The sequence below is a fragment of the Felis catus genome, chromosome A3 (genome assembly GCF_018350175.1).
Source record: "Felis catus isolate Fca126 chromosome A3, F.catus_Fca126_mat1.0, whole genome shotgun sequence".
NCBI classification, from domain to species: domain Eukaryota; kingdom Metazoa; phylum Chordata; class Mammalia; order Carnivora; family Felidae; genus Felis; species Felis catus.
In genome coordinates this window covers 120748670-120773765 of record NC_058370.1, presented here as the reverse complement: position 1 = coordinate 120773765, position 25096 = coordinate 120748670, and the positions used below count along the sequence as shown (strand labels likewise).

Sequence of the window (25096 nt, the reverse complement as noted above, 5' to 3'; positions counted from 1 at the left end):
TAAATAGAAACTGGGTAGAAACAACTACCATCTGAGCGTGTGCATACACGTATAACTGGGAGAGGGGAGGGTAACCACATGTGGTAGAGTCTGATGTTTTCTTTGTCCCCTCTTCACATCCTGTTACATTGACTGCATGACACATGACCATGTTTTGGAAACGGTACTGTAACAAGTATAGTGAAAATGTGATGGTGGAATCTGGTGGCGAACGTACAGATGTTAGCTACAGAATTCTTTCAACTTAGCTATAGTTTGAAATTTTAAAATATAACCTATTAGAGGAAAAGACATTAAAGAAAGAAGGGCACTTTCAGCTCATTTCCAGCTTCCGCCCCGTCTCTTCCCCCTGCTTGGCACCTTTCACACCACTTGGTACACTTGGGCCCTTCCTGGAGCCCTGACCTGTCTTAGCATTTACTGCTCCTCTTCTCCACCCTGCAGGGGGTTGGTCTTTTCATAACTTGTAGCTTCTGTGTGTGGGTTCTGTCTGCCTTCTTAGTGCCTCAGGACTCCCTTCAATTCATTAAATATTTTATTAAATCTATTTTCTGCATATAATGTCTTCTGAGATACTGGTAAGTACAAGATATACAGATTCTTGAGATTCCTGGGGTTCCTGTAGGAAAATGGTGATCACTGAAATCCTAGCTTCACCTCACGTTCTTCAGAAACCTCAGAGATCAACAAGGAGAACAAGTGGATTGTTAACAAACTGAACATAGCACAGCTGGAGACAGAGAATATTACTACTGCTACTTTAATTTAGATAAACACTCACCATTGCCGTGTGAGAAAAGTCCACGATGCTTTAACATGAAGAGAAAATGACAGGAAAACATCCATTCGAAGCTAGTATAAAAAGAAAACAAAGTAGGAATATTTCTTTTAGCTGATGAAATTATTACCCTGAAAATCACTATGAATCAAAGGAAAACCGTACCATAGCATCACATGAATTAGATGTCATTAGGCAAACATTTTCAAGTATGAAAAAGCGCATCAGGGGCGCCTGGGTGGCTCAGTCGGTTGAGCATCCGACTTCAGCTCAGGTCACGATCTCGCGGTCCGTGAGTTCGAGCCCCGCTTCGGGCTCTGGGCTGATGGCTCAGAGCCTGGAGCCTGCTTCCGATTCTGTGTCTCCCTCTCTCTCTGCCCCTCCCCCGTTCATGCTCTGTCTCTCTCTGTCTCAAAAATAAATAAAAACGTTAAAAAAATTTAAAAAAAAAAGCGCATCAAGTTAGAAATTCTAAAACCTCAGAATAGAAATGTATTTAGGTTTTGACTTCAAGGAGCTAATAATATTTTTATTTATGGGCTATAGATAACATGAAACAGACTGCAAAATAGAATTGCTGACTTTCACAGACTTTAGGGTCGCCTTCGTTGACAATCTTTTGTGGACCTTCTTTTGTATCCTCTGACCCCATCCTCATCATCTCAAACTTTATAGAGTCTAATCCAGGGCAGCTAAGAGAAGTGGTGAAAAGTCACCATGAGACTGTCCATTGGTTCATTCAGGCTGAGTCTGGAGCTGCACTATTCAGTAAGATAGCTGTTAGTCAGACATGGCTGTTCAAAGCTAAATAAAATTAAAAATTCAGTGCTTCAGGAGCACGTGGGTGCCTCAGTCTGTTGAGCGTCCAACTCTTGATTTTCACTCAACTCATGATCTCAGGGTCATGGGATTGAGCCTTCTTTTGGGCTCCACGTTGAGCATGGAGCCTGCTTAAGATTCTCTCTCTCTTCCTCGTTCTCTTTCTCATTCTCTTTCTCTCTCTCTTCCTCTTTCTCCTACCCTCCCCCCCTCTCTCTCTCCCTCCCTTTGCCCCTCTTTCCTGCTCGCCTGCTTACCTATTCTCTCTGTCTCTAAAAAAATAAATATATATATGTATATATGCATGTATATATGTATTTTTCCCCAATGCTTCAATCTCACCAGCCACATTTATTTTTTTTATGTTTATTTATTTTTGAGAAAAACACAGAGTGCAAGCGAGGGAGGGGCAGAGAGAGAGGGAGACACAGAATCCAAAGCAGGCTCCAGGCTCTGAGCTGTCAGCACAGAGCCCGATGTGGGCTCAAACTCAAGAACTGCAAGATTATGACCTGAGCCCAAGTCAGACACTTAACCAGTTATCCCACCCAGGTGCCCCGTCACCAGCCACATTTAAAGTGCTCAGTGCCCATATGTCGTCAGTGACTATTGTATTGGACACACAGATATAGAACTTACCTGTCATTACAGAAAGTTCTCTTTGGCAACATTGGTCTGGAGGGACTTGCTTAGAGGAAGGTGTGCAGATCTAAAAAGTAGCCAAACATCTACAATTCTATTAGGAACTCTCACCATACTGTTATTCCCTCCCCTCCCCCTTTCAAACATAAAGGAGCATGAGTTAAGAATGAAGATACTGGAGGTAATTTCTTCACATTTAAAGGGAGAGTGGTATTAGCCTTTATTTATTCAGCAGATATTTATTGTTTGCCACACAGTAAGTACTCCTCCATTTTTTACTGTCCTCATTGTCCATTGCCCTTTGCTATCTAAGTTCCTCTGCCTCCTGTTCACAGCTCTGCATTATCTGACCGCAGCTTCTTATCTCCAGCTGCTTCCCAAGAAAAATTCAGTTTTAGTCATGGAGGTCTCCCTATACCTTACCCGCACACTCAGGCCTCCTTACCTCACTTTGTGCCATTTCCTCCATTGCCGTGTGCCTCCTGACACCGTTCACCACCCAGTCCCGCTTTCTTAAAACTCTTCCTGTTGCCTCGTTGCCAGAACTATCTCTGCTCTTCTCTGGCTACTCCTCAGCCTCTTCCTCAGATTTCTCTTTCGTAGCCTGACTCTTAAATGCTAGCATCCTTCAGCGTTCTGGCCTTGGCTCTTTTCCCTTTTTTTTAATTCTGTGCACATTTCCCAAGCAGTTTCATCTATGCCTATGTCCATGTGATGTACTCATGTATGTGTGCATACATGTAAGTATGTATGAATTATCAGTTAGGATTCTCTGATTTCAAGCAATAGACCTCAATTCTGCCCAAATCAAGCAAATGTGAATTTATCAGAGTGCTATTTGGGTATCCCAGAACAATGCTTGGCAGTGAGATGAAACCAAGTCATCTTAAGGAGGCTAAAAATCAGATACTGTACGAATGGTCTCTTAGAAAGACCCATCTGGGCAGTACCCTGCTGGTACAGGTGAATGCATTCCAGCTATATTCGATCTTTCTGTAATTCTCCTGGAGATTCCCATTTAGGTTGGAAGTCTCCCAGTGGTCTGATTAAGAATCTCACAAGACTTTGTTTAATTGGGAAGAAGTAACTCCCCAAAGGAAATCAGATATTCTGTGGAAGGGGAAGAGATGATTATAGTTAAGACAAAATAAACAAAAAGCCAGATGATACTGTATGTACCTGTAAATTGCTAATGTCTGCCTTAAGCTCAGATCTCTCTTCAGGTTCTCTTACATTCTATCTTGCTGCCTTTTGAACATCTCCATCTGAATGTTCCTTAGTCATTTCAAATATAACATTTCTGGGGCTGGCTCAGTCAGTTAAGCATCTGACTCTTGATTTCAGCTCAGATCATGATCTCACGGTTTGTTGGATCGAGCCCTGTGTCAGGCTCTGTGCTGACAGCATGGAACCTGCTTGGGATTCTCTCTCTCTCCCTCTCTCCACCCCTCCCCAACTTGTGTGCATTCTCTCTCTCAAAATAAATAAACTCTTAAAAAATAGGAAAATATTTTTTTAAAGAAACAAATATAATATTTCTAAAACTAAATTTATGACTTGTCCCTTTATCTTCTGCCTAAAAATAAAGGGGGGAAAAAGTCAGTAATAAAGACTAGATTTCTTTACTCCTTGAGTCCACTTCCTCAGGGAAAGGCACCTATCTACCAGAACCCTTTACATCATTAATGGAGAATCGCCCAAAATACTCATTCCCACAGCTGTTAGAGGTCTCCAAATGCTGTTTTTTTTTTGCCTGTGTCAAATCCTCTTCCTTCACTTCCACTGCCATTGCCTTAATTCAGGCTTGGGTTTGAACTGGAGAATCACAATAGCATTGCAACTGTTCTGGCTTCCAATCTTCATGCCACACCCACTTCCAGAAAGATCTTTGTAAAAGCAGACCACATCACTCGCATGCTTAAAACATTGCCTTCAAGAAAATGCCCATTGCCTTTAGAATAAATTCCTTTTTTTTTTTTTTTTTTGCTTTCCTTGAAGATTAAAAAAAAAAAAGTTTTGCTATTGTACATAACACAAATATAACAAGTGCATACAGGGTGATTTTTTTTGTTTTTAACCTCTAAGCCGGTTCCTGTGTTTGAATGTCCTTTCTACCTGAGTTACTACTCTGTGTCTTTCAAGACTTCGCTCAGGTGTAAGTGTGGCCTTCTCCCTGGAAACTTTACCAGTGACAGTCGTCCCTTTGCCCATTTTGGGTGCTTCAGTCTGTGCTTAACCTTTATAAATTCCTCTACTGCGCTATTCATAACGATGCGTACTTGTCTTTTTCCTTCAGAGACTGTATAATTGTTGAGAGTTGTGTGTTTTATTTCCAGAATTTTGTCAATTAACTGGCACTTAGGTGATAGTCAGTGAAGCTTGTGGAGTCATTTAAAGCCAAGGCCCTGTGAGAAGCCTTGGCCACTGTGGACCCTGCCATGAGACACAAGGTGGCCAAGAGAAAAAATCCTCAGATTGATGATGTTGTACTGAATGGACAGGCACTTCTTATCTCCTGTGTGCTGCTCAGTGGAAGACCAGCTGTCAGGACTTGGAAAAGCAGGAAGGTTCCTTTCCAGAAGGACACTTGGAAGTTAATTATATGCACAACATACGAGAAAAACTTGTAGAATAACTATTAGCAGATTATATTAGTCTGACAGACTTGAAGAAAATAGAGATGTTTGTGTATTCATAGGAATAGTCTCAGAGAATATTCCCTGAAACATTACCAGTCTCCTGGGGGTGAGATTTTGGCAGATCTTCTACTGTTTCATTTTCATACTTAAACAATTTTTATAAGTATATATATCGTAATTAAAAAAAAAATAGGCATTTCCAACAAGAGACAGGCTATCTGTACCTCAGGAGTAGGGTCAGCAGGACGATTCTGTAAGCACGAGGGAGCCTTTGTAGACCTGTTTTCCAAGCCAGTCTTTTCTGGGGAAGCTCAAAAGAAACATGATGCCCCAGACTTCACAGAGGAAATGACGAGTCCATGTAACTGAGGCCAAGCAGGGACCTGGTGAAAGTTCTACACTCCCCAAAGGCTGATCAGCTGCATATTCCAGAGGCCAGTTACTAGAATAACTTCCCAGCCTGGCAGTGAAGTCAGGTACAGTCAGTGGGAGGAGAACTTGGAGAAGCCCCAGTAGGTCTGTGGAAAAGGATACCGCAGGGACTCCAGGCCTGCTACGATGAAGGAGAACTTTTAAGTCCTTTGGATTTTGCAAATACTTTAAAAATAATTGCACCAGATAGTCCAGGTGAATTCCTAAGCCTTACTGGTGCTGGATGCTGTGCCCATCATTGGCCAGTGTTCACACTGGACAGAGGTGATCCCGGGAGTGGGTCTTGGTCTCTCCCATTCCCTCTGCAGGTAACAGGCAACGTCCAGAGATATCCAGAGACAGACACGGAGAGTAAGAAAGCAAGGGAGAGAGTAGCTGTGGCTTTGAAGATAGAGAAGGTAGACAGGGTTGTCATGCAGGCAGAGAGGGAGGAGCCATGAAGGATGCCCTGAAAACTAGGTGCAAAAAGGAGAAGGTCGTGCTGACGAAGCAGGGTACTATGGCCCTTGGAATCGCCATGGAACAACCAGATTTTACTTGCCTGTCTTTTTCTTGCTCTAAATTATGACACTTAGTTATACCCAAACTGTTCTTGATTAAACTCTTTTGACAGATCAAAAATAAGATAAATGAAGTGAAATTGTATTTACACTGAATCAATTAATAGCTAAGAACATTTTAAGTAATTTTTACATCTGCTTTTTAAAAAAATGATGTATCTGTATTTCTGTTGTTCCTATCGTCATATCACCTGCTATGAAATTCATAGCTAACGTCAAAAAAGGTTAGAAATGACAGTGCTTTCCTGTGCTCTTGTAAACAGAAAATAGTTTAGCAAAGGGTTTATCTGGTGTTGAGGTGTTTAGATCATTAATCACATCCCAAGGTTTTTATTGACATTCTACCTTCCTTGATCTCAAACAGTGATCCTTCCAAAGTAATCAAAGGATATTGCATTATCACATTAAAAAAAAATGAGTTTAAAGCACACTGAAACTGGAAGATGTTTGAGCAGGTAAAAAGTTTGTAAACGTTTAAACTGAGAAGAGAAGTTTTACAAGTATGGAACCGGGGTCATTTTGACAACAAAGTCACAACTATGGTACATTTCAAAACATTTCAAAGCATTTTCATATGCTGGCCGTATAGCATAGGTGTCTTTTTGAAAGGCAGTTTACTTATTCATTGTTTAAATATCATCTTTACCCTGGAGGGACAAAATTAAGTGTGTTTATTATTTGGAAAACATCTGCTAGGTAACATATTATCATTACCACTTGTCATCCTAGAAAAGGTCAGCAAATTTGGGACACTTGCCTTTTTAAAAAAGAAAAATGAATAGCCCATAACATTGTTAGCTCTTTTAAGAATTTTGCCACGGAAAACTAGACACTTCTGGGTATAAAACAGATTTTCATTGTCATTTTACATCTTGTTACAACATCCTATAAATGTTCTCCTTTTTAAAGGTCTTGTTTTGACTGCTTGTATATATCCTATAGCAAGTAAACTGCAATATATTACAATAAATGGAAAGATTATAAATAAGTAAGGTGCCACCCTGCTCAGTCTCTTCATTCTGGATCTTCTCTCAGGCTTCCATGGTTTGTGATATGTGACTGTCTAGACTGAGTTGAGGTATCAGGGTTTTCAGTATGTTTATTAAGCTGAATTTCTTCTTTATATCTTAGATTGCACTAGAAATAGAGGTTCTAACTTTTTTCCTGCACCTCTGTGGATGTGATGCTCCCCTTAGGGCATGCATATATATATACACACACATATATATATCCCCTTTTGAAGACCCCTAGCTCTATCTCAGAGCATGGGAAGCCCTCTGTGATTTGGCTCCCGTCTACCTCTCCAGACTTATTTCCTGCCATGAGCCGGTCTTGTACCATGTACTCCCAACAACTCCAAACTGCTTTTTTGTTCCTTAATGTACCACGCTGTCCCCTCTGCCTAGAATGTACTTCCCTCATTCCTCTTCCTCTCCTCCACTATGCCCTATGAAACTCAGCTAGGGGCGTCTAAATAGCCTTTCTGTGCCTCCTCCCACCCCACCCCAACCCCAAATTAGGTATTTTTCCTTGTGCTCACAGAACACTCGGTGTGTCTCTGACACTGCATCACTGGTATTTTATTCTGTCTGTGTCTCTCTCTACCACTGTCCCGCAAGTTCCTTGGGGGTAGAGACCTGTCGTACTTAACTTGTGGTTTAGAGATGTTTATGACTGAGTGAATATCGGTTACTTCCTTCACATCTGCTACTTTGAAGTTTCTCTTGCAGAAAGAGGGTTGATACATTCATTCATCCCTGCTGTACATTCCTGTACAGTCTGTTTCAAAATTCTGTCCCTTCCACAGAGAACATACAGTGTTAAATCTTCTGTTCAGTCTCCCCTTTTTTTTTAACTTGACATATATTTCTGATCTCTTTTTCAGTAGAGAGATGTGTATGTTTATTTTTCTTTCATTTTTTAACCTCCCACCCTCTTAATCCTTTTTTTTTTTTTTTTTTCTTTTTTGGCTTTGCAGGCTTTGGATGGATTTTTCTTTGTTGTGAACTGTGAAGGGAGAATTGTATTTGTGTCGGAGAATGTGACCAGCTACTTGGGTTACAATCAGGAGGAATTAATGAATACCAGTGTCTACAGCATACTGCATGTAGGGGATCATGCAGAATTTGTGAAGAATCTGCTACCAAAATCACTAGGTACAAAGCAATGTGTTTTTCAAAAGAATATGAACTCTCTCTAGCTGTTTCTTACATTATATAATTGTTGTGTTTATATTACATAGTATCATTTTGAAATAAGTTCTAACACATTAAAAATATTTTTCAATTTAATTTCAGCCTGATGTGTAAATACGAAGAGGGAGTATCATCAAATAGCTGGTAGAGAGCATCCCTTTTATCCTATTCCTCCAGCTTATGACCTAGCCATGTGACAGTGGTGAGAAGCAGAGTAGTCACTGCCTTGCCACTAGAAGCTTCTGCTTGAAACTGCCTTTGTTTTCGGCTTCGATTATGTCCAAGAAAGAGACACATGTATATCCTTCCCACCACCCTGCTCAAAAAGAAGAAAAAGGAGGAAGGGAGGGAGAAATATACTGTCAAATTACGTATATATTAAAATGAATATTTTTGGATGTAAGTGGTTTCAAACTCAGATGTTCTAAGTATGGGTACACAGGTTGTTTGCTGACAAAGGAGCCTAGCTGAGAGGACGGATGGGGTCTGATTTCCAGCCTCTGTTCCATTTGCTACACTGTGTGCCTATTCCGTAGCCTGTATGTACTCCCAAAGTAAGGGAGGGCCTTGGCTAGAAATTCTGTGTAACTAATACACACATGCAAATTGAATGTTATATGTAGCTCTTTATTTTCGACATTGTTCGCTCAATGGAAAGGAAGCCTCATTCTTTGAAAAGAGTAGTTAGTACACGTTTACAGTACCTGGGGGCCTGAAATGATTATTTCTATTAAAATCACTAGTTAGATATTTGAATTATCAAAGGGTCTTATGTGCTTTGGTATAGCATTTTACAGTGTAAATGATTTTAGAGATGATACAGTGGATTCCTTTATTTTAAAGATGGTGCAGGGGCAGCTGGGTGGCTCAGTCAGTTAAGCGTCTGACTCCTGGTTTGGGCTCAGGTCATGCTCTCACAGTTTGTGGGTTCGAGCCCTGTGTTGGGCTCTGCACTGATAATGTGGAACCTGCTTGAGATTCTCTCTTTCCCTGTTTCTCTGCCCCTTCTCCATGTGCTTGCATGTGCGCACACGTGCGTGCTCTCTCTCTCTCAAAATAAATAAATAATGAGAAAGATGGTGCAGAGATAAAGTAATTAACCTCAACCTCACAGCTAGCTCATAGCAGAACCAAGACTCCTTCTTCCAGTACAGGTTTGTTTCCGTGATTTCCTCTAACACTCTAACAGCTACACGGTGATGAGATCGTAAAAAGGAGGAAGGGTCAGTGAAGAGAATAAAGTTAAAAGAAAAACAAAAAACTGTTGGGAATGGTGAGAGAAGAGCCTTAAAAACCTTCCAGCTGCCACCATGGTTTGAATAGAACATTGTAACTGGGAAATGGTGTCCCATCACACAGTGATTATCATTTGAAATGTATAGACCTATTTTCTATAACTGAATTCGGTTTTTTATACCAAGTCAGGTAACATTTATGTTTAACAATCATTTTTATGTTATAACTTATTGATTACCCACTATATTTGAGGCATTGTTGCATATAAACTGTGCAAATAAAATAAGGTATAAGAATGGTTATAAGAACCCAAGGTTGGTCTCTGTCTATTCTAAATATTTTTTTGAGTCACAGTCTCCTTTGAGAAACTGAATCCTGTCCCCAAAAAAGGTGCACATGTACACAAGCCCATCCTTAAGAATACACACCTGCCAGGTTAAAACTCCTGCTTAACAATGGATCTGTGGTTTCCAATCAGGTTTTCATCTCTAGGATGCAACTGGAAACAAATAGAAAAGTGCATTAATTAACTGCTTGTAAAAATCTCAGCAAAAGAGCTAGAAGTTATTAATTTTTAGTTTTGTCTTTAACTGTTTATACAGACTGTTAATGAATTAAGAATTTGTAAGGCCTTATTTTTGAGGGGGGATGTCCTATACAGTCTGTTAGAATATTTTACAGTTTTCTGATTGGTAGACATTTAGATTTGCTAAGAAAGATAAGTATCCTATTGCCTCAGGATAATGTGAGACCTGAAGAGATCTGTCTTTTAATCTGAGTATCTGACGAAGCAGATGGCTATAGGTATGTCTTTTGTATCCTCCGAGTTTTTCACCTTATTCACAGACATATAATCAATTTTTCTTCCACAGTAAATGGAGTTCCTTGGCCTCAAGAGGCAACACGACGAAATAGCCATACCTTTAACTGCAGGATGCTAATTCACCCTCCAGATGAGCCAGGCACCGAGAACCAAGAAGCTTGCCAGCGGTATGAAGTAATGCAGTGTTTTACTGTGTCACAGCCAAAATCAATTCAAGAGGATGGAGAAGGTAAAACAAAGGGTGATTTTAAGGTGTTTGATCGCTTTTTCCATGACTTTAAAGACCAAGGAGGTAATTGATTATAAGTAGCCTTTTTCAGATAGTATTGGTCACTGTATTATGCATCATAGTGGCTATTCAGTTTACTACGTATTTCTTAATACTTAAGAAAAGAACTGCCAACATGTAGACTCACCCCTTTAAAAAGCCCCCAAACTCTCAGTTTAAAGCTGGCATTCCCACTAAAATGTCAAATTCAAACCAACTTGCTGCCTAGAAATAAGAGACGCAGCTAACTGCTGCCAGTTGGAAATGTACCAGATATAGCAGGCTGTTGAACAGCTCTGATTTTTAGAAAGTTTCAAGTTTAGAGTGTGGGGAACATTGGAGAATAGAGTTAGCATTTTTGAGGCCATACAAGGTAATTTATAAGGAGAAAGCTTATGAACAGATGAAAACACAGCTGAAGCTCTAATATGAACATGGTATCAACATGGCATTGATTAAAATCTGTGACAGTGGATGAATTTTCCATGTGAACTAGGCTGAGTTAAGAACACCACAAATTGGAAACTGGAGTAAGGACTAGGGAAGGTAGTAGATGAGGACTTAATCAGATGCAAAAAAAGGGCCATGCATGTAGCAGGCTTCACCCGTGAATGGGTGCCACAGTCAACTGAGGACTTTTTGTAAAATGCACATGCCAGTGCCAGCCTGTCTTGTATGATTGAAGTTCATGTTTAGATATGCGGTGTTGTGTGTAACACTCAAGAAAATTGGAAATGGAACTTCGAAAAAGTTATGGGTCCCAACAACATAAAGTCCTTTATCAGGGGCAAAATAATGTTTCTTCAGAAACAGTTAGATGTTTTTGTCATATGGTAATTTTTATCTGCACAGTGGTTATAAGAATAATTTCTGTGGCCATTGAGTACTGATAAGTATAGGAAATTGACTAAGGACTCTATTTTTTAAAAAATCACTGTGTTGCTTAAATCTAGTGAAAACTACTTCTTCAAGTTGTTATCATGCAAGTACATGAGATGCATCTGTCTCCTCTGGTTTATGTCAGAACATTCAACGGGAAGGGATAATGTATGCTAACTGGATCTCTACCTGGAGCTGCCAGCTTTTGGTTACCAGCAATTTTACCACTAATACTATATTATTAGATCAGAGCGGCTCCGATATTGTGTCAGATCCCGTAACATGTTGTTTTTATAAAAACCATTAGTGGCAAATGATAGATGTGAACTGTTTTCTGCCCTCCTTTCTTCAACTTCCCCTTCTTGTTTTGGGCAGATTTCCAGTCATGTTTGATTTGTATTGCACGGCGATTACCTCGGCCTCCAGCTATTACCGGTGTAGAATCCTTTATGACCAAGCAAGATACTACAGGTACTAACTGCAAAGTTTAGAATTACATCCAAAATTTTGTGTTCATCTGTTCTCTGCCATTCAGCTTCTGTTCACCAGTCTTATACAAAAAATACTTTAAATGATAGTCCTGATCTTGTGCATTTTATTTTAATTTTATTTTTTTATTTTTTTAAGATTTTACTTTTCAGCAAAGTCCACACCCAGTGTGGAGCTCGAACTCATAACCTCAAGATCAAGAGTCTCATGCTGCATCGACCAAGTCAGTCAGATGCCCCGTTGATCTTGTGCATTTTAGATGCTATAATCATTGTCATGAGCAGGGTGCTGGGGGGAATATTATAACTATTAACATATTGTTTTGGTTATAAATTACTTTTCATAATCATGGAATAAAATTTTTAAAGAAATTTGGCAATGTAGATGTAAATATATTTATTTATAAATGGTGGCTTTAAAATTATGCTTAAATGTATCTAGCTATTTCTTTTTCTCTTCTTCTTTTTCTTTAAATGTATTCAGCACATACTGATCGAGTGCCTAGAAGTGCCTGTCACTATGTGTGACTGCTCAGGTATACAAGGCTGAGCCAAAAATCAATAACGTAATTACAAATTGTGGTGCATTTTATGATGGAAAAGGTGTGAGATGGTAAAAGGGAAGCGAACAGGGAGAACCTGTTTTTAAATTAGCTGGTTAACCAGTGCCTGTCTGAGGAGCTGATACGGAGCCCTGAGCTCCAAAGGATGAGGTGTTGCAAACTCTGCACAGGGTGGAGGGGGTGGCGAGGAGGGGTCATGGTGCGGGGTGAGGACTCCTGATTGAGGGAGGAGAGCTGTGATGGCACTCAGGAAACAGACAGGCGTGTCAGGCGAGCTGAAAGAAAGGCAGCAGAGCCCAGAGTAAGTAACGGTAGGACTTCCAGAAAGTAAGGCCCTCTTTGGAAAGGCCTGCTTCAGATTTGATCTTTGGCAAAAACAATCTGTTGTTGTTCTTTACAATTTTACATAGAATTTTCCATATGTTATGTAATCTTCACTTTGAACACACCAAGTTTCATACTTTTACATCAGAGTTAGGTGTGTATCACTTGCCTCTCTCACTTTAAAATAGGGATATTTTAAAATAGGGATAAGATACTACAGATAGATTTTTTTTTTTAAGCAGGCCAAGGTTTAAACAGTCATTTCTACTGAATTTTATTCTTTGTGAAAATTTGGTTTTAATGTACTTTTTGACCTTTACCATTTTTATAAATTTATTAATATTTGTTACAATACTTATTAATGTTTTAGTCCCAAAAATCAAGTATTCCTGTTGTGTTCCTTATTCTTGTGTTTTTAAAGATAAGCTCCCAGCTGCTCTAACTAAAGAGTACATGGGGATAAATTAGCACAAATAATAGAATACAGTAAGGAGAATATGTAGGACTTGGAGATACAGAATCTGAGCGTAGTAATTATCACTTAACCGTAACTTTCTTTGCTCCCTTTTTGAGTCTGCCATCTACCTGTCCTTTTCCATTTTCCACCAATGAACAGCTGTGGAAAAATTTGATAACCTTTATTGAAAACTAAAACCACTAAGGCATGGAGGAAAAATAGGGTCCTCTGACAAATATAACTGGTCTTTTGTGTCAGTAAAACCAAGTAAGGGCTGGTGAGATAGCAGAATAAGAGCTTGCTGGAAAGGATGATGGTTAGGCTACAGGATAAATGTGGAAGATGAAGGATGCTTAAAAATTATGAGGATAATTTAGGAACAATATATTTCAGCTTTTCCTTATATTGAATTTCTACAAATTGAATCATTAATTGTTTTAAAAGAAGACTGTATTATCCCATAGGGACACTGTTGTGACTGGTAGTTTTGTTTCTGGCCAAGGACCCAGCATTACTATGTTAGATATACCTGATTTAAAAATAAATACATAAAAGTTTAAAAATTGAACTCCGAATCATGAAATAATTATAAACCTACAGGGAACCTCAGGGATCACAGACTTTAGCCTACCCATTTTACAAATGATGGAATGGTGCCTTTTCCAGAACCATACAGCTAATTGTTGAGAACAGATATCCTTAGGCCCTAATATAGGACCCTTCATTTCTGTCGCATTGCTTTCCACCAAAGCACTAGTAAAAGGACATTACTGTACTGTATGCACTTATTATATAAAAGATACCAGAGGAAATGTAAATAGAAGGAAATAAAAAGGTACCAAAGAAATAAAGTGTTCTTAAAATGTAAAACTAACGTTTTATTACATCATCAAATTGATTTAGATTTAAAACAATAATAAATTAGCTATAATAAATATTAGATATTTAACTCCTTAAATTTTAGTAGTAGTTTTAACTCTCCATGGGGTGGTTCATGTCCCTTAAAAAAAGAAGAAGTCTTCTACCAGGAAATGTTGAACAGGGGCTTACTGGTTTGTCTGATTGGTTGACTGGTTGGTTCAACTTTCCTCCAGCAAGCAGAGGTACTCTAAATCAACCTATTCATGATTCTCTTCTAAGATAGTCTCTGTATTACCTAATCATTTGTTACCATTGCTAATAATTGAATCACTTTCTCCCTTCCAATCCTGCAGTTGTAGACTCTTGCTCTTTGTGGTTAGTACTGACATGAACGCGCGCGTGCGCGCGCACACATACACACACACACACACACACACACACACACACACACACACACACACACCTCCCTTAGTCATTGCCTGTTAGAAGCATTGTTGCTTGTGAAGATCACGTAACAGTTGATTTTCTGCTACAACCAACTCTTGACCTCTGATGTAATAAGAGACAAAAGATTAAATAATTACAATTCTTAAAAAATCCAGAATTGTCTATAGTTGCAATCAAGGGTTTATCAGGCTTTGCCCAAACTATTCTTAAATAACAAAATTTTCTTATTTAAGTTGAAATTTCTACCATTTACATTTATGCCAAGACTTGGGTAACAGCCTTATCAGACAGACTCAGATATATCAGATTCAAGACTCTCACTTAAAGAGGCCTAATACGTTTATTTCCAAACAAACCAAGTGAAATATATATAGAAGGGATTAGTTAAAATGAGAACACACAAATAGTACAATAGATTTGAGTTGATTGTGAGAAGAGGAAAGATAAGGAAAAGACAAATCAGACATTCACAGAAGAGGAAACATGAAAAATACTCAACCTTATTCATTGGGAGGTACAAATTTAGAGCATAAATATTTTTCACCTACTAATTGTAAAAAATAAAGACTGACAGTACCCCAAGTGATGGAGAGGATGTTGGATTAACAGTAACTTCTATATAAGTTCCTAGAAAACAGTTTAATATTATGAAGTTGAACGTTCACATAACCTGTGACTCAACAGTTTTGTTCCTACGTATATACCCTAGAGAAACTCTCACACACATGCACCATGGAAAATGTAGATGATGTTCATAGAGGCACCGATTGTAAAAAAAAAAAAAAAAGGGGGGGGGACAATTTAGATGTCCTTTGACAGGAGAATGTAAAAACAGAGGGTTGGGGCAAGTGAGGAGTACACACATGATGGGATCGTATAGCTGATGTTCACGTTCTGAAGTTGGATGGTGGGTTTGCAGGTTTTTATGTTATTAATCTAATTGTGCGTGTGTGTGTGTGTGTGTGTGTGTGTGTGTGTGTGTGTGTGTGTGTGTATAACCTGTATTATTTTGTGTTAATATCAGGTTGCATCAAGAAATAAAACAGATCTGAACAATCCCAAACTGAAACAATTGGTCCCTGGTTAACCAAGGAATAATTTACCTGAATTCTTCCACAGCCATCTAGGAAATTTGTTCAAATAGGATGACAATAGCAAATCACCACTACATTTTTATAAAGCATATGTTCTTTGTGCAGAATGTCTTACAAATCTTAGGTTCTGACATATCTTTTTCTGATGTAACTTTTATTGCCTTCAGTCTTTGTTTACTCTCAAATGCCCAAGACGAGGTAGAAAAGGAAGGTCTTGCCTACTTTCTCGTATTCTCTTCACTTAGTTAATGGAAATTAATTTAAACCAAAATAATATATTTCATCTCTGCCTCTCCTTCCCCAATAAGTGTTCCAGTCGTTAGGATATATTAGAGTAGGATCCAAAGAGCAAGTATGAGGAGTTGGACCTATATTAGCCTCTGCACCTTCAGGCCTTTGTAGTTTGACTTTAATGCTTGACTGGAATGGAATTTTAGAATATGATGTACTAATATACAGCACCCTCAAGGCCAAAACAATGTTTTATTGTCATGTAAGTGATATACTCCATTATCATATGTAACAAAAATTAATAGTTTATTAATGTTTTTGTCCATTAAACATTTAGGAGCGGCAGCACATTTCTTAGATGTAGTTGTTAATTTTGAAATATGGATGACTCATATCAAGAAGCTATCACAAGTGTAAACTTTGATTCTTCATGTAGGCAAAATCATCTCTATTGATACCAGTTCCCTGAGAGCTGCTGGCAGAACTGGCTGGGAAGATTTAGTGAGGAAGTGCATTTATGCTTTTTTCCAACCTCAGGGCAGAGAACCATCTTATGCCAGACAACTGTTTCAAGAAGGTAAAGTTTTTTCTCTCTTAATTACTTTCATTAACCTTGCTTTTTATTCATATCAACTAATTTATGTAGAACTTATGGCTTGATAAGTATTTTCTCCAAATTACAGTTTTTGCAATAATCAGTTTTAGGAAAGGAAGAAATGGGTAAGCAAAGTAATTCATGAGTGGATCCTGAATTTGGGATGCACATTTTAAAGAAGAGGATATCATGTGGTGGTCACTCACTCACTCACTCATTCATTCATTCATTCATTCAGCAGACATGTATCAAGTTCTTCACATACATAGAACACTATTTCAGATGGCAGGGATACAGTGATGACTAATAAGCAGGGTTTTGCCCTTAAGGAGCTCAAAATATATTAGGACAACATATGACAACTTTAAAGATCAGTGTGACATGGCCTTATGTCTAGAGGTATAACCAAAGAAGAAAAAAATTAATTCTGACTTGGAGAATCAGGGATGGCTGCAGAGAGAAAGTGATCATTTCATCTGGCTTTTGAAGATCATTCCCAGCAGAAGAGACATGTGAAAGGGCTTCTAATTAATATAGAAATCCGTATTATACATGTTGACTTCATTACTGTTATGGTTCCTGTATCACCTGACTTCTGTTGAAGTTTCAAGTTAAAATATGTCATATGAAATTAATAATTGTATAGATGCTGTGTCATAGTACTGTGGGAGATAAAACAAGTATATTCCTTGCCCTTAAGGAACTTAACAGTGTTACAGGAAACATAGGGAAAATTATTTGAGAAAGTTCATAGAATTTCAGAGGTGAGGGTTTTGATACACTTTTAAAATATCACAGAATTATGGTAGCCTAATACTGTGTTCCCAGTATAATTTATTCTCTATTCTCTAATAGTTTCTTTGCAAAGAGGCTCTTCGTATGGCTCTTCCTAAACGGCAGTGTAAAAATATTTTCATTATTCTATCACCCTTCTTAATTTTAATATTTCCCCATAATAGGTTTCCTAACTTTATAGATGATTTGCCATTCATTACATTGTAGGTCAGCTGCTTCCAGATGATACATGGAGAGGAAGCAGCTTGATTTTTTTTTGTTTTTTTCAGGAACCCATCTGTATGAATCTCACTAGTCTGGTTACTGTTGGGACAACTTCCTGGAGACTAATAGTTCTCCAGTGGGACTTATACTAGACTGATACCTTCCCCAAAGATGGTATTTCAGTGGATAAAACCAAGAGTCTGTATTTTTTTTTAAATGTTTTTAAGTTTATTTATTTATTTTTGAGAGAGAAACAGAGCAAGTGAGTGGGGGAGGGACAGAGAGAGCAGGAGAGAAAGAATCCCAAGCAGGCTCTGCACTGTCAGCATGGAGCCCGATATGGGGCTCAAACTCACAAACCATGAGACTGTGAGCTGAGCCGAAACCAAGAGTCGGATGCTTAACCGACTGAGCCACCCAGGCGCCCCAAGAATCTATATTTTTTTCAAGTCCCCAGGCAATTCTGAAGTGCAGTCAGGTTTGGAAACCATTGAAGTAAGCAACTATGATGCCATTTACTGGTTGCAAACTTTGTGACTCTCTCTACCAAGAATGGCACTTGAGTTTTGCATAAGTTTGAGTCTCGGAGCACTATCTCCATTCACTGCCTAAAATGCTGAAGTATATGATACTCTTAAGTTTTTGCCTTAACTTTTAAGTTATGACTTCCAAGACTTTAATTGAAAGATTTAATTTTATTTGCCTATAATTTATATATATATATAATTTATATATAATTTATATATACTTCTGCAGTATTATTATCTCATTGAGATATAATAATAATGAGATTATTATCTCATTGTCTAAATGACTAGGTTCCCTGTAGATGTAACTGAACCACAGTTTATGTGTTTCTAAACCATTAAGAATCCTCTATAAAGCAGATTGATTAAAGTGTAACAAGTAACTGTCATTCACATATGAAGTAAAACAATTTAGAGTAAAATGTAAAGAAATATAATTCAGCACCTCTTCCCCATTAGTCATTTCTTCATGTCCTTTTCTTCCACTTCTTTTGGGAAGAAAACATTCCTCAACAGAGATAACTTGTATTTTTCTCAGCACTGTTGTCCAGAGTTCACATGACTCTGATTATATAGTGTTTTGGAGATTCTGGACAATTTGCCAGTGTTCATGGATTGAACACATCTTCTTCTGATATTTCGTACTCAGATTATATAACCTGGTAAGAAAACGATCCGTGAAACCCTCACATGGGGATCATCTGTTAAAGATGTTGACCCGCTGAATGAAAATCTGTGAGGGCCCAGGTATCTTAAACTCCCAAGGCCGTGCTTATTTAAGTACATCAAGTTTGAGGTCTGTCCAGAGTCGGAAGAGGTGTATATTTGCGTTTGCTCCCTATTTACCTAAGGACAGTGTGAAAGAGTGAAATTATGCCACTGTGTGAAACTTGATTTTGTGTGACACTTTTAAAAAGTTAAAAGTTTATACATTTCCATAGTGATTGATATTTAGGCAAGAAAAATTTGCCTTCCATGTGTTTTTTTCTGCCCATTAACTTACTCTTTGAAGGTAGTGGCTGGTAGAAAATGATAATATGCATTAAATTTTAAATTAGTTCTTAGTGGGGCGCCTGGGTGGCACAGTCGGTTAAGCGTCCGACTTCAGCCAGGTTACGATCTCGCAGTCCGGGAGTTCGAGCCCCGCGTCAGGCTCTGGGCTGATGGCTCAGAGCCTGAAGCCTGTTTCCGATTCTGTGTCTCCCTCTCTCTCTGCCTCTCCCCCGTTCATGCTCTGTCTCTCTCTGTCCCAAAAATAAATAAACGTTGAAAAAAAAATTAAAATAAATAAATAAATAAATAAATAAATAAATAAATTAGTTCTTAGCATAGTTTTTCAGCTGCTTTTGACAGAGATAGTGCATGGACTTTAAAAAAATTTTTTTTAACATTTATTCATTTTTGAGAGACAGAGCACAAACAGGGGAGAGGCAGACAGAGATGGAGACACAGAATCCAAAGCAGGCTCCGGGCTCCGAGCTGTCAACCCAGAGCCCAGTGCAGGGCTCGAACCCATGAACCATCAGATCATGACCTGAGCCAAAGTCAAACGCTCAATTGACTTGAGCCACCCAGGCACCCACCTGCTCATGGACTGTTTTTAAAGGGGGTTTACCATTTTATTTTCTAGAATCAAATTTGTAAACACACACACACATTTCAGTCAAAGAACATGTGGGAGCATTCAGCATGAACTAGATTACGCAGTGGTTCTCCACTTAGATTAGGGAGAAATGGGGATCACAATCACCTGAGGTACTTTTTAAACTAGGTCCTTGTAGGTGTTTATGGTTTGAAAAGGTTTTCCAGATTTGGTTCAATTGAGAACCATTCCTTTCAAGAAAGGTTTGGGTTAAATGCATCCCAGAGGTCCTTGATAAGATTCATTGAGGGAAGTTGTTAAACCAGATTTCTGGACTCCACCCACACTACTGAATCAGGGTGTATAGTCGAAGATGTTTTCTTACAGAGAAGTTTGGAAAACGTAAACCTACATTCCACAAGACATTAATAGCTATAACTAAGAAATTATGTTTCGTGCTGAATTCAGTTTGGGGAATGTTTCAGTCCCCCACTCTTGGGGATTCATAAGACATAATTAAGGTATTTAAGTTTCTGGGAGGTTCCACCTTAAAGGTACCTGTTTAATTTTGTTATCCAGACTTATTTTTCCTCAGAATACTTCTTCCTATAGCACATCTATCAGCATTTAGGGAGAGTAGCATTCATGGGGAGTGTTGGTCTAGATAACCTAGGAAAGTTTTATTAAAGAACTGCTTATTTGTTATCAGTGATGTAATGGATCATCATTTCTTGGCTTTGAAGATGTCCATGATATATTGTTATATTGAAAAGTAGGCTATGAAAGCACAGCATGTATAGTAGGACTCACTTCTGTATGTTTGTTTATCCAATTCTAGAAGGCTTACAAAATGTGAACAGTGGTTATCTCTGAGTGATGGGATTACAAATGACTTTATCTTACTCTATTCATTTCTCTATTAATGTTATAATCACAAAATAAAGTTATTTTAATTTAAAAAATCACGAGACAATTGGAAGGAGTTTATAGTATCAAGAAGTTTGGAAGCATTGCTGTAAAACATAAGCACCCATATGAATGATTAACCAGGATGTTCTCTGAGACTTGTGTAATGTGGTTAATTCCATGGTCCTTATCACAGAGTTAACTGAAAATCTTTTTTTGTCAGGCTTGTTGAAAGTATTTAAAATATGAATTTATTTTTCTTTTTTAGAAATTTTGATATACTGAATAGGGTTTGCTCATTGGTGATTGAATATCTTAGAGCATCGAGGGGTAATTTTTTTTCTTTACCTTAATAACAGTTTTTTAAATTGCATTCTTTCTGCACATATCTAGGGAAATACCAAAAGGAAAAAGAAGTCTCTCCCAGCATTGACCTGTAGTGCTCTGCCACACATTTTATACCTACCCATACAGTTACTGTCAGTAGCGCATGCTCCTTGAGGTGATCTCGGCACTAGATTGGTGGAGTCACAAACCCAAATAGCTCTAGTTTTACAGCTACTATGGCCAGAGGGAATGGTTTCCTTTGCTTCATAGCTCTGTTGAGGCCTATTCTGGAGGGGGGATGAAAACAGTTGTTATTTTAAAGGTTCCTAGAAGAATTTCGGGGGTGTCAATAATGCCACATCAATGGTATCCCTTCACACTAAGTGTTCTAAAAATTGTAGAAATCGACACAGTAGTCAGGAATTACAATAGTAGCTAGCTATATACCTGGCAGACCTAGACTGGAAAACAAGGCCAGGAGCTATGATCAAAATGACATTCCAAATAGTTTTGTCCAGTCGTAAACCTTGAAACCCGTTTAAAGTGAAAATTTGGTGTGCAGAGCAAATGTTTATCCAGCCAGCTCTGTAAAGCTGTATAATCATGTCTTAATTCAAAATATGAATGATCATTATATAGGATTGAAGCTATTGGTGTGAATGGTATCTAGGGATTGGTTGAATGTGTATGACTCAGGACGTATGTACTTTGTGTTTGTTTTTTCTTTGGTGTTTATTCAGGAAATATTCATTCAGTACCTGCTATGTACTAGGCTCCATATGAGATAATTATCTTACAACATTACCGGCTCCGTTTTAGTGATAATGGGCGAAGATTAATTTGCATTATGAAGTCCTAAACTTGTAAATGACAAAGTCAGAGTTCAAGTCTAAATCTGACTTCTAGGCTCTTATTCTTTTCATTGAACCATATTACTGTCCTGTTTACCTTTCTGTCTGAACAGTTGAGCACCAGAAGAATTTTAGTTAACTGGATAGTCTTAATTAAGTTCTAATAATTAAAGCTTTACTCTATTTAATATTACCTTTGTTTCTTTTCAAAGAGTGACTGTGTGAATTATGTGTGCTGTCTTTTTTCCACACACTACCATCCAAAATAAGTAATCTAACTTGAAATTTTTAAGTGTAGTGATTTCCTTGAATAAAGTTAAGAAGGGTTCCCCAATTTTGGAATTTTTACTAGTTTAGATAGATATAATCCTACAAGTTAAGGCAGCCTAGTTACCAAAGGACCAATCATGTTTCTGTAATCCACATTAAAGATCTTAGTGTTCCCATGCTGGTCTGAGTTTCTAGTTCTTTCTCACTTTATACAGCTTACCAACAAATCAAGAAATTTCTCTCCATTAATTTTCATTATAAAAATTAAGTCCAGAGTCATGTAAGAGCAAGAACATAAACTGAGATATAAGCATTTATCTTATCAGCTAAGATTTAAAATCTATCCTTTAAAGAAAAGTTATAGTAGTTGATCACAAGTCATTATTAGTCTGTTTAGATGAGATTCAAGTTGAGGGTCAGTCAGCAAGTACTTACTGGGTGATTTTATATGCAAAGCATTGTGCACAATTCAAGGTGAGTGGAAAACAAGAATGGGACACAGAACTAGCCCTTATGTTTATTTTAGCTGATGAAGAAAAATAAATGTCTGAAGTTATCTGCCTCTTAAAGAGATACAAAAGTGACTTCACTCATATGGAATGTAAGATAGAAAACAGATGAACATAAGGGAAGGGAAGCAAAAATAATATAAAAGCCGGAAGGGGGACAAAACTTAAGAGACTCTTAAATATAGAGAACAAACTGAGGGTTGCTGGAGGGGCTGTGGGTGGGGGGATGGGCTTAATGGGCAAGGGGCATTAAGGAGGACCCTTGCTGGGATGAGCACTGGGTGATATATGTAGGGGATGAGTCACTGGATTCTATTCCTGAAATTATTGTTGCACTATATGCTAACTAACTTGGATGTAAATTGAAAAATAAATATATTAATAAAAAATAAAGAGATATAGAAGAAATGTTTAGGAAGCAATGAAAAATAAGATTGGAAATGTAAGTGGTAGTCAGATTGTACATAGCCATATTGTCCAGTATGGGAGACACTAGCCCCATGTAGCTATTAAGTAGTTGAAATGTGGCTAGTGTGACTGAGGAGCTGAATTTAAAATTTTATTTAATTTTAAATTTAAATAGCCACATGTGGCTGGTGGATACCATATCGGACAGTTCAGCTCAATAGTGAAGAGCCAGTGTTTTCCAGCAGAATGGGGAGATCCTAAGGTCAATAAACAATGATGAAGAAATAGACCAAATGGCATAAGCAAAATAACATGAAATATATCTTGCTTGGCCCTTTACATAGCTATAGCTTTATCATTATCCCAAGTTAATAATTTATTTAAAAATGCTACTTTTTGTTGTAGATATATTTTCCAAAACATATTGGTAAAGATTTAACAGTTTGGGATTTAGGTACACCAAACATTTATTTGTATCCTTATACAAAAATTACTCATTTCTTTTAAGACTGTCTTTCATTAGATGTTATTTCATTAAGTACTAAATTTCTCTGAATGTTATATTTGGTAAATGTACCAGTGATTTGGCCGAAATTGCCAAATGGGTAAGGAATGTGGTTGGTTGGACATAAATCTTAATCCTTTCAATTAAGTTTATATCCTAATTTTGGTACTTAGTTTGATTTGTGTATGGTATAGATTTACAACAGATTATGCCTGCTTCAGTATGTAAAGTATACCCAAAGCAATAAAAGAGAGTATGTCTTCTCTTTACTTAAAGTAATATGTAGCTTCAAAAAATATTTAGTGATTGGTCATTTTAAGTCTTTTTAACATGTCTTTAAAATGTAATAGAAGGGCTTTCTGAAATGTCTTTGAAGAATAGGACTAACATTTATTGCAGGCTAAATTGTAATAGTCATTTGTGGTAGTAATTCTTGTTTTTCAGTGAATATGGTTTTTAACCTTGGTATAGCTGAATCTACCTACTAAGTCTTTCTTAAAATAGAATTTTATTATATTGCTAAAATACCTATGACATTTTCTTACTTAGTAGTCTGGTATAGCCTTTACATATTTAATAAATACTTACCAATATGGCTAGAATTTGTCTGCTATTAATAAAGCTTTAAGACAAAAGCAGATCATGTTGTTTATGTAGTAATTTGACTGCCTTAACCTAGTTTTTGTTTTTTATATTAGTAACCATTGGCTTTATCTTGATTTGCTTACTACACTAAATTCAAACATCAAAAACAATACATATATGTGAATACAGTAATTTGTCAGTGATTTACATTCCTGAGTGAAAAATTACATTTGAATTTCAGTTAAGTGACTCTGCATACTAATAAAAACATAGAGAGGGTGAATTTCATGGTATATGAATTACATCTCAGTAAAGCTGTCATTAAATAATCAGCCAGCAAATGGAAGGAAAAAAAGAAAAAAACTTGTTTGAGGTAATACTGAAAGGGAAAGGAGAGAAGGTTACTTCCTGGTATTTTTAATGGTCAGTTAATCAATTTGAAGAGCTGTCCCATTATGGAGAAAAATTAAGGTTGACTTTTTTTGCCTGGTTTGAAGTTTCTTCATAATTTTAACTTCTGTGAAGAGGCACTCGTTCAAGTAGTACTAAATGAAAACTTGTCATTAAGTGGTCTATTTCAACCAGAATCTTTTTCCCCCACTCAGATCTCTGCTTTGTCTGAGGTATTCTTTATTTTGACTGAGCAGGCAGCTGTTGGGAGGGCATTTAAAATGAGGTTCGAGATAGAAGGAAGGCATGGTAACTCTCCTCCACCCAAAGTGCAAGTGTCAGAATTTTAACTAGGTTTTTCTTTCGTTTGAAACAGTGATGACCCGTGGCACTGCGTCCAGCCCATCCTATAGATTCATATTGAATGATGGGACAATGCTTAGCGCCCACACCAAGTGTAAGCTTTGCTACCCTCAAAGTCCAGACATGCAACCTTTCATCATGGGAATTCATATCATCGACAGGTACTACTTATTTGGAGAGCTTCATATGATATAAGTCAGTTCACATATCTCTTCTTAGAGAAGAAATTTTTTATACTCTTTAATGGCTAGAAAACAAAAATTCTAAATTAAAACTAGCGTGATGAGTATATAATCAGTATATCCATACTGGGTTTTATAGTTTTGTCGCGTAATAGTAGCCTTACTTTTTGTTGTTTTTGTTTTTGTTTTTTGTTTTGTTTTGTTTTGTTTAAAAAGGGACACAGGGAAGGTTAGGCTGAAAATATGTGTTTTGGGGGTAAAAACCAAAAAAGTGGCCAAAAATATCCAACATTCCACGTGTGAACTTTGGTCTTATAAAAGCTTTCAGAGTTTGTTACTATTGTTTTTTTATTTTTATTTA

The 25096-nt window shown here is 37.6% G+C and overlaps 1 protein-coding gene across 12 annotated transcripts in view; it reads left to right on the top strand.

Annotated features, from left to right (window-relative positions):
- The window catches only part of NCOA1 (nuclear receptor coactivator 1), a 243345-nt gene that overhangs the window by 167111 nt on the left and 51138 nt on the right, over positions 1-25096 (top strand). For all 12 annotated transcript variants that reach the window (XM_023252044.2, XM_023252042.2, XM_023252041.2 and 9 more), the window contains 5 exons: positions 7849-8026; positions 10174-10353; positions 11647-11742; positions 16173-16313; positions 24567-24714. In XM_023252044.2, the coding sequence (XP_023107812.1) occupies positions 7849-8026; positions 10174-10353; positions 11647-11742; positions 16173-16313; positions 24567-24714 (743 nt within the window). The remainder of the gene's footprint in view (positions 1-7848; positions 8027-10173; positions 10354-11646; positions 11743-16172; positions 16314-24566; positions 24715-25096) is intronic.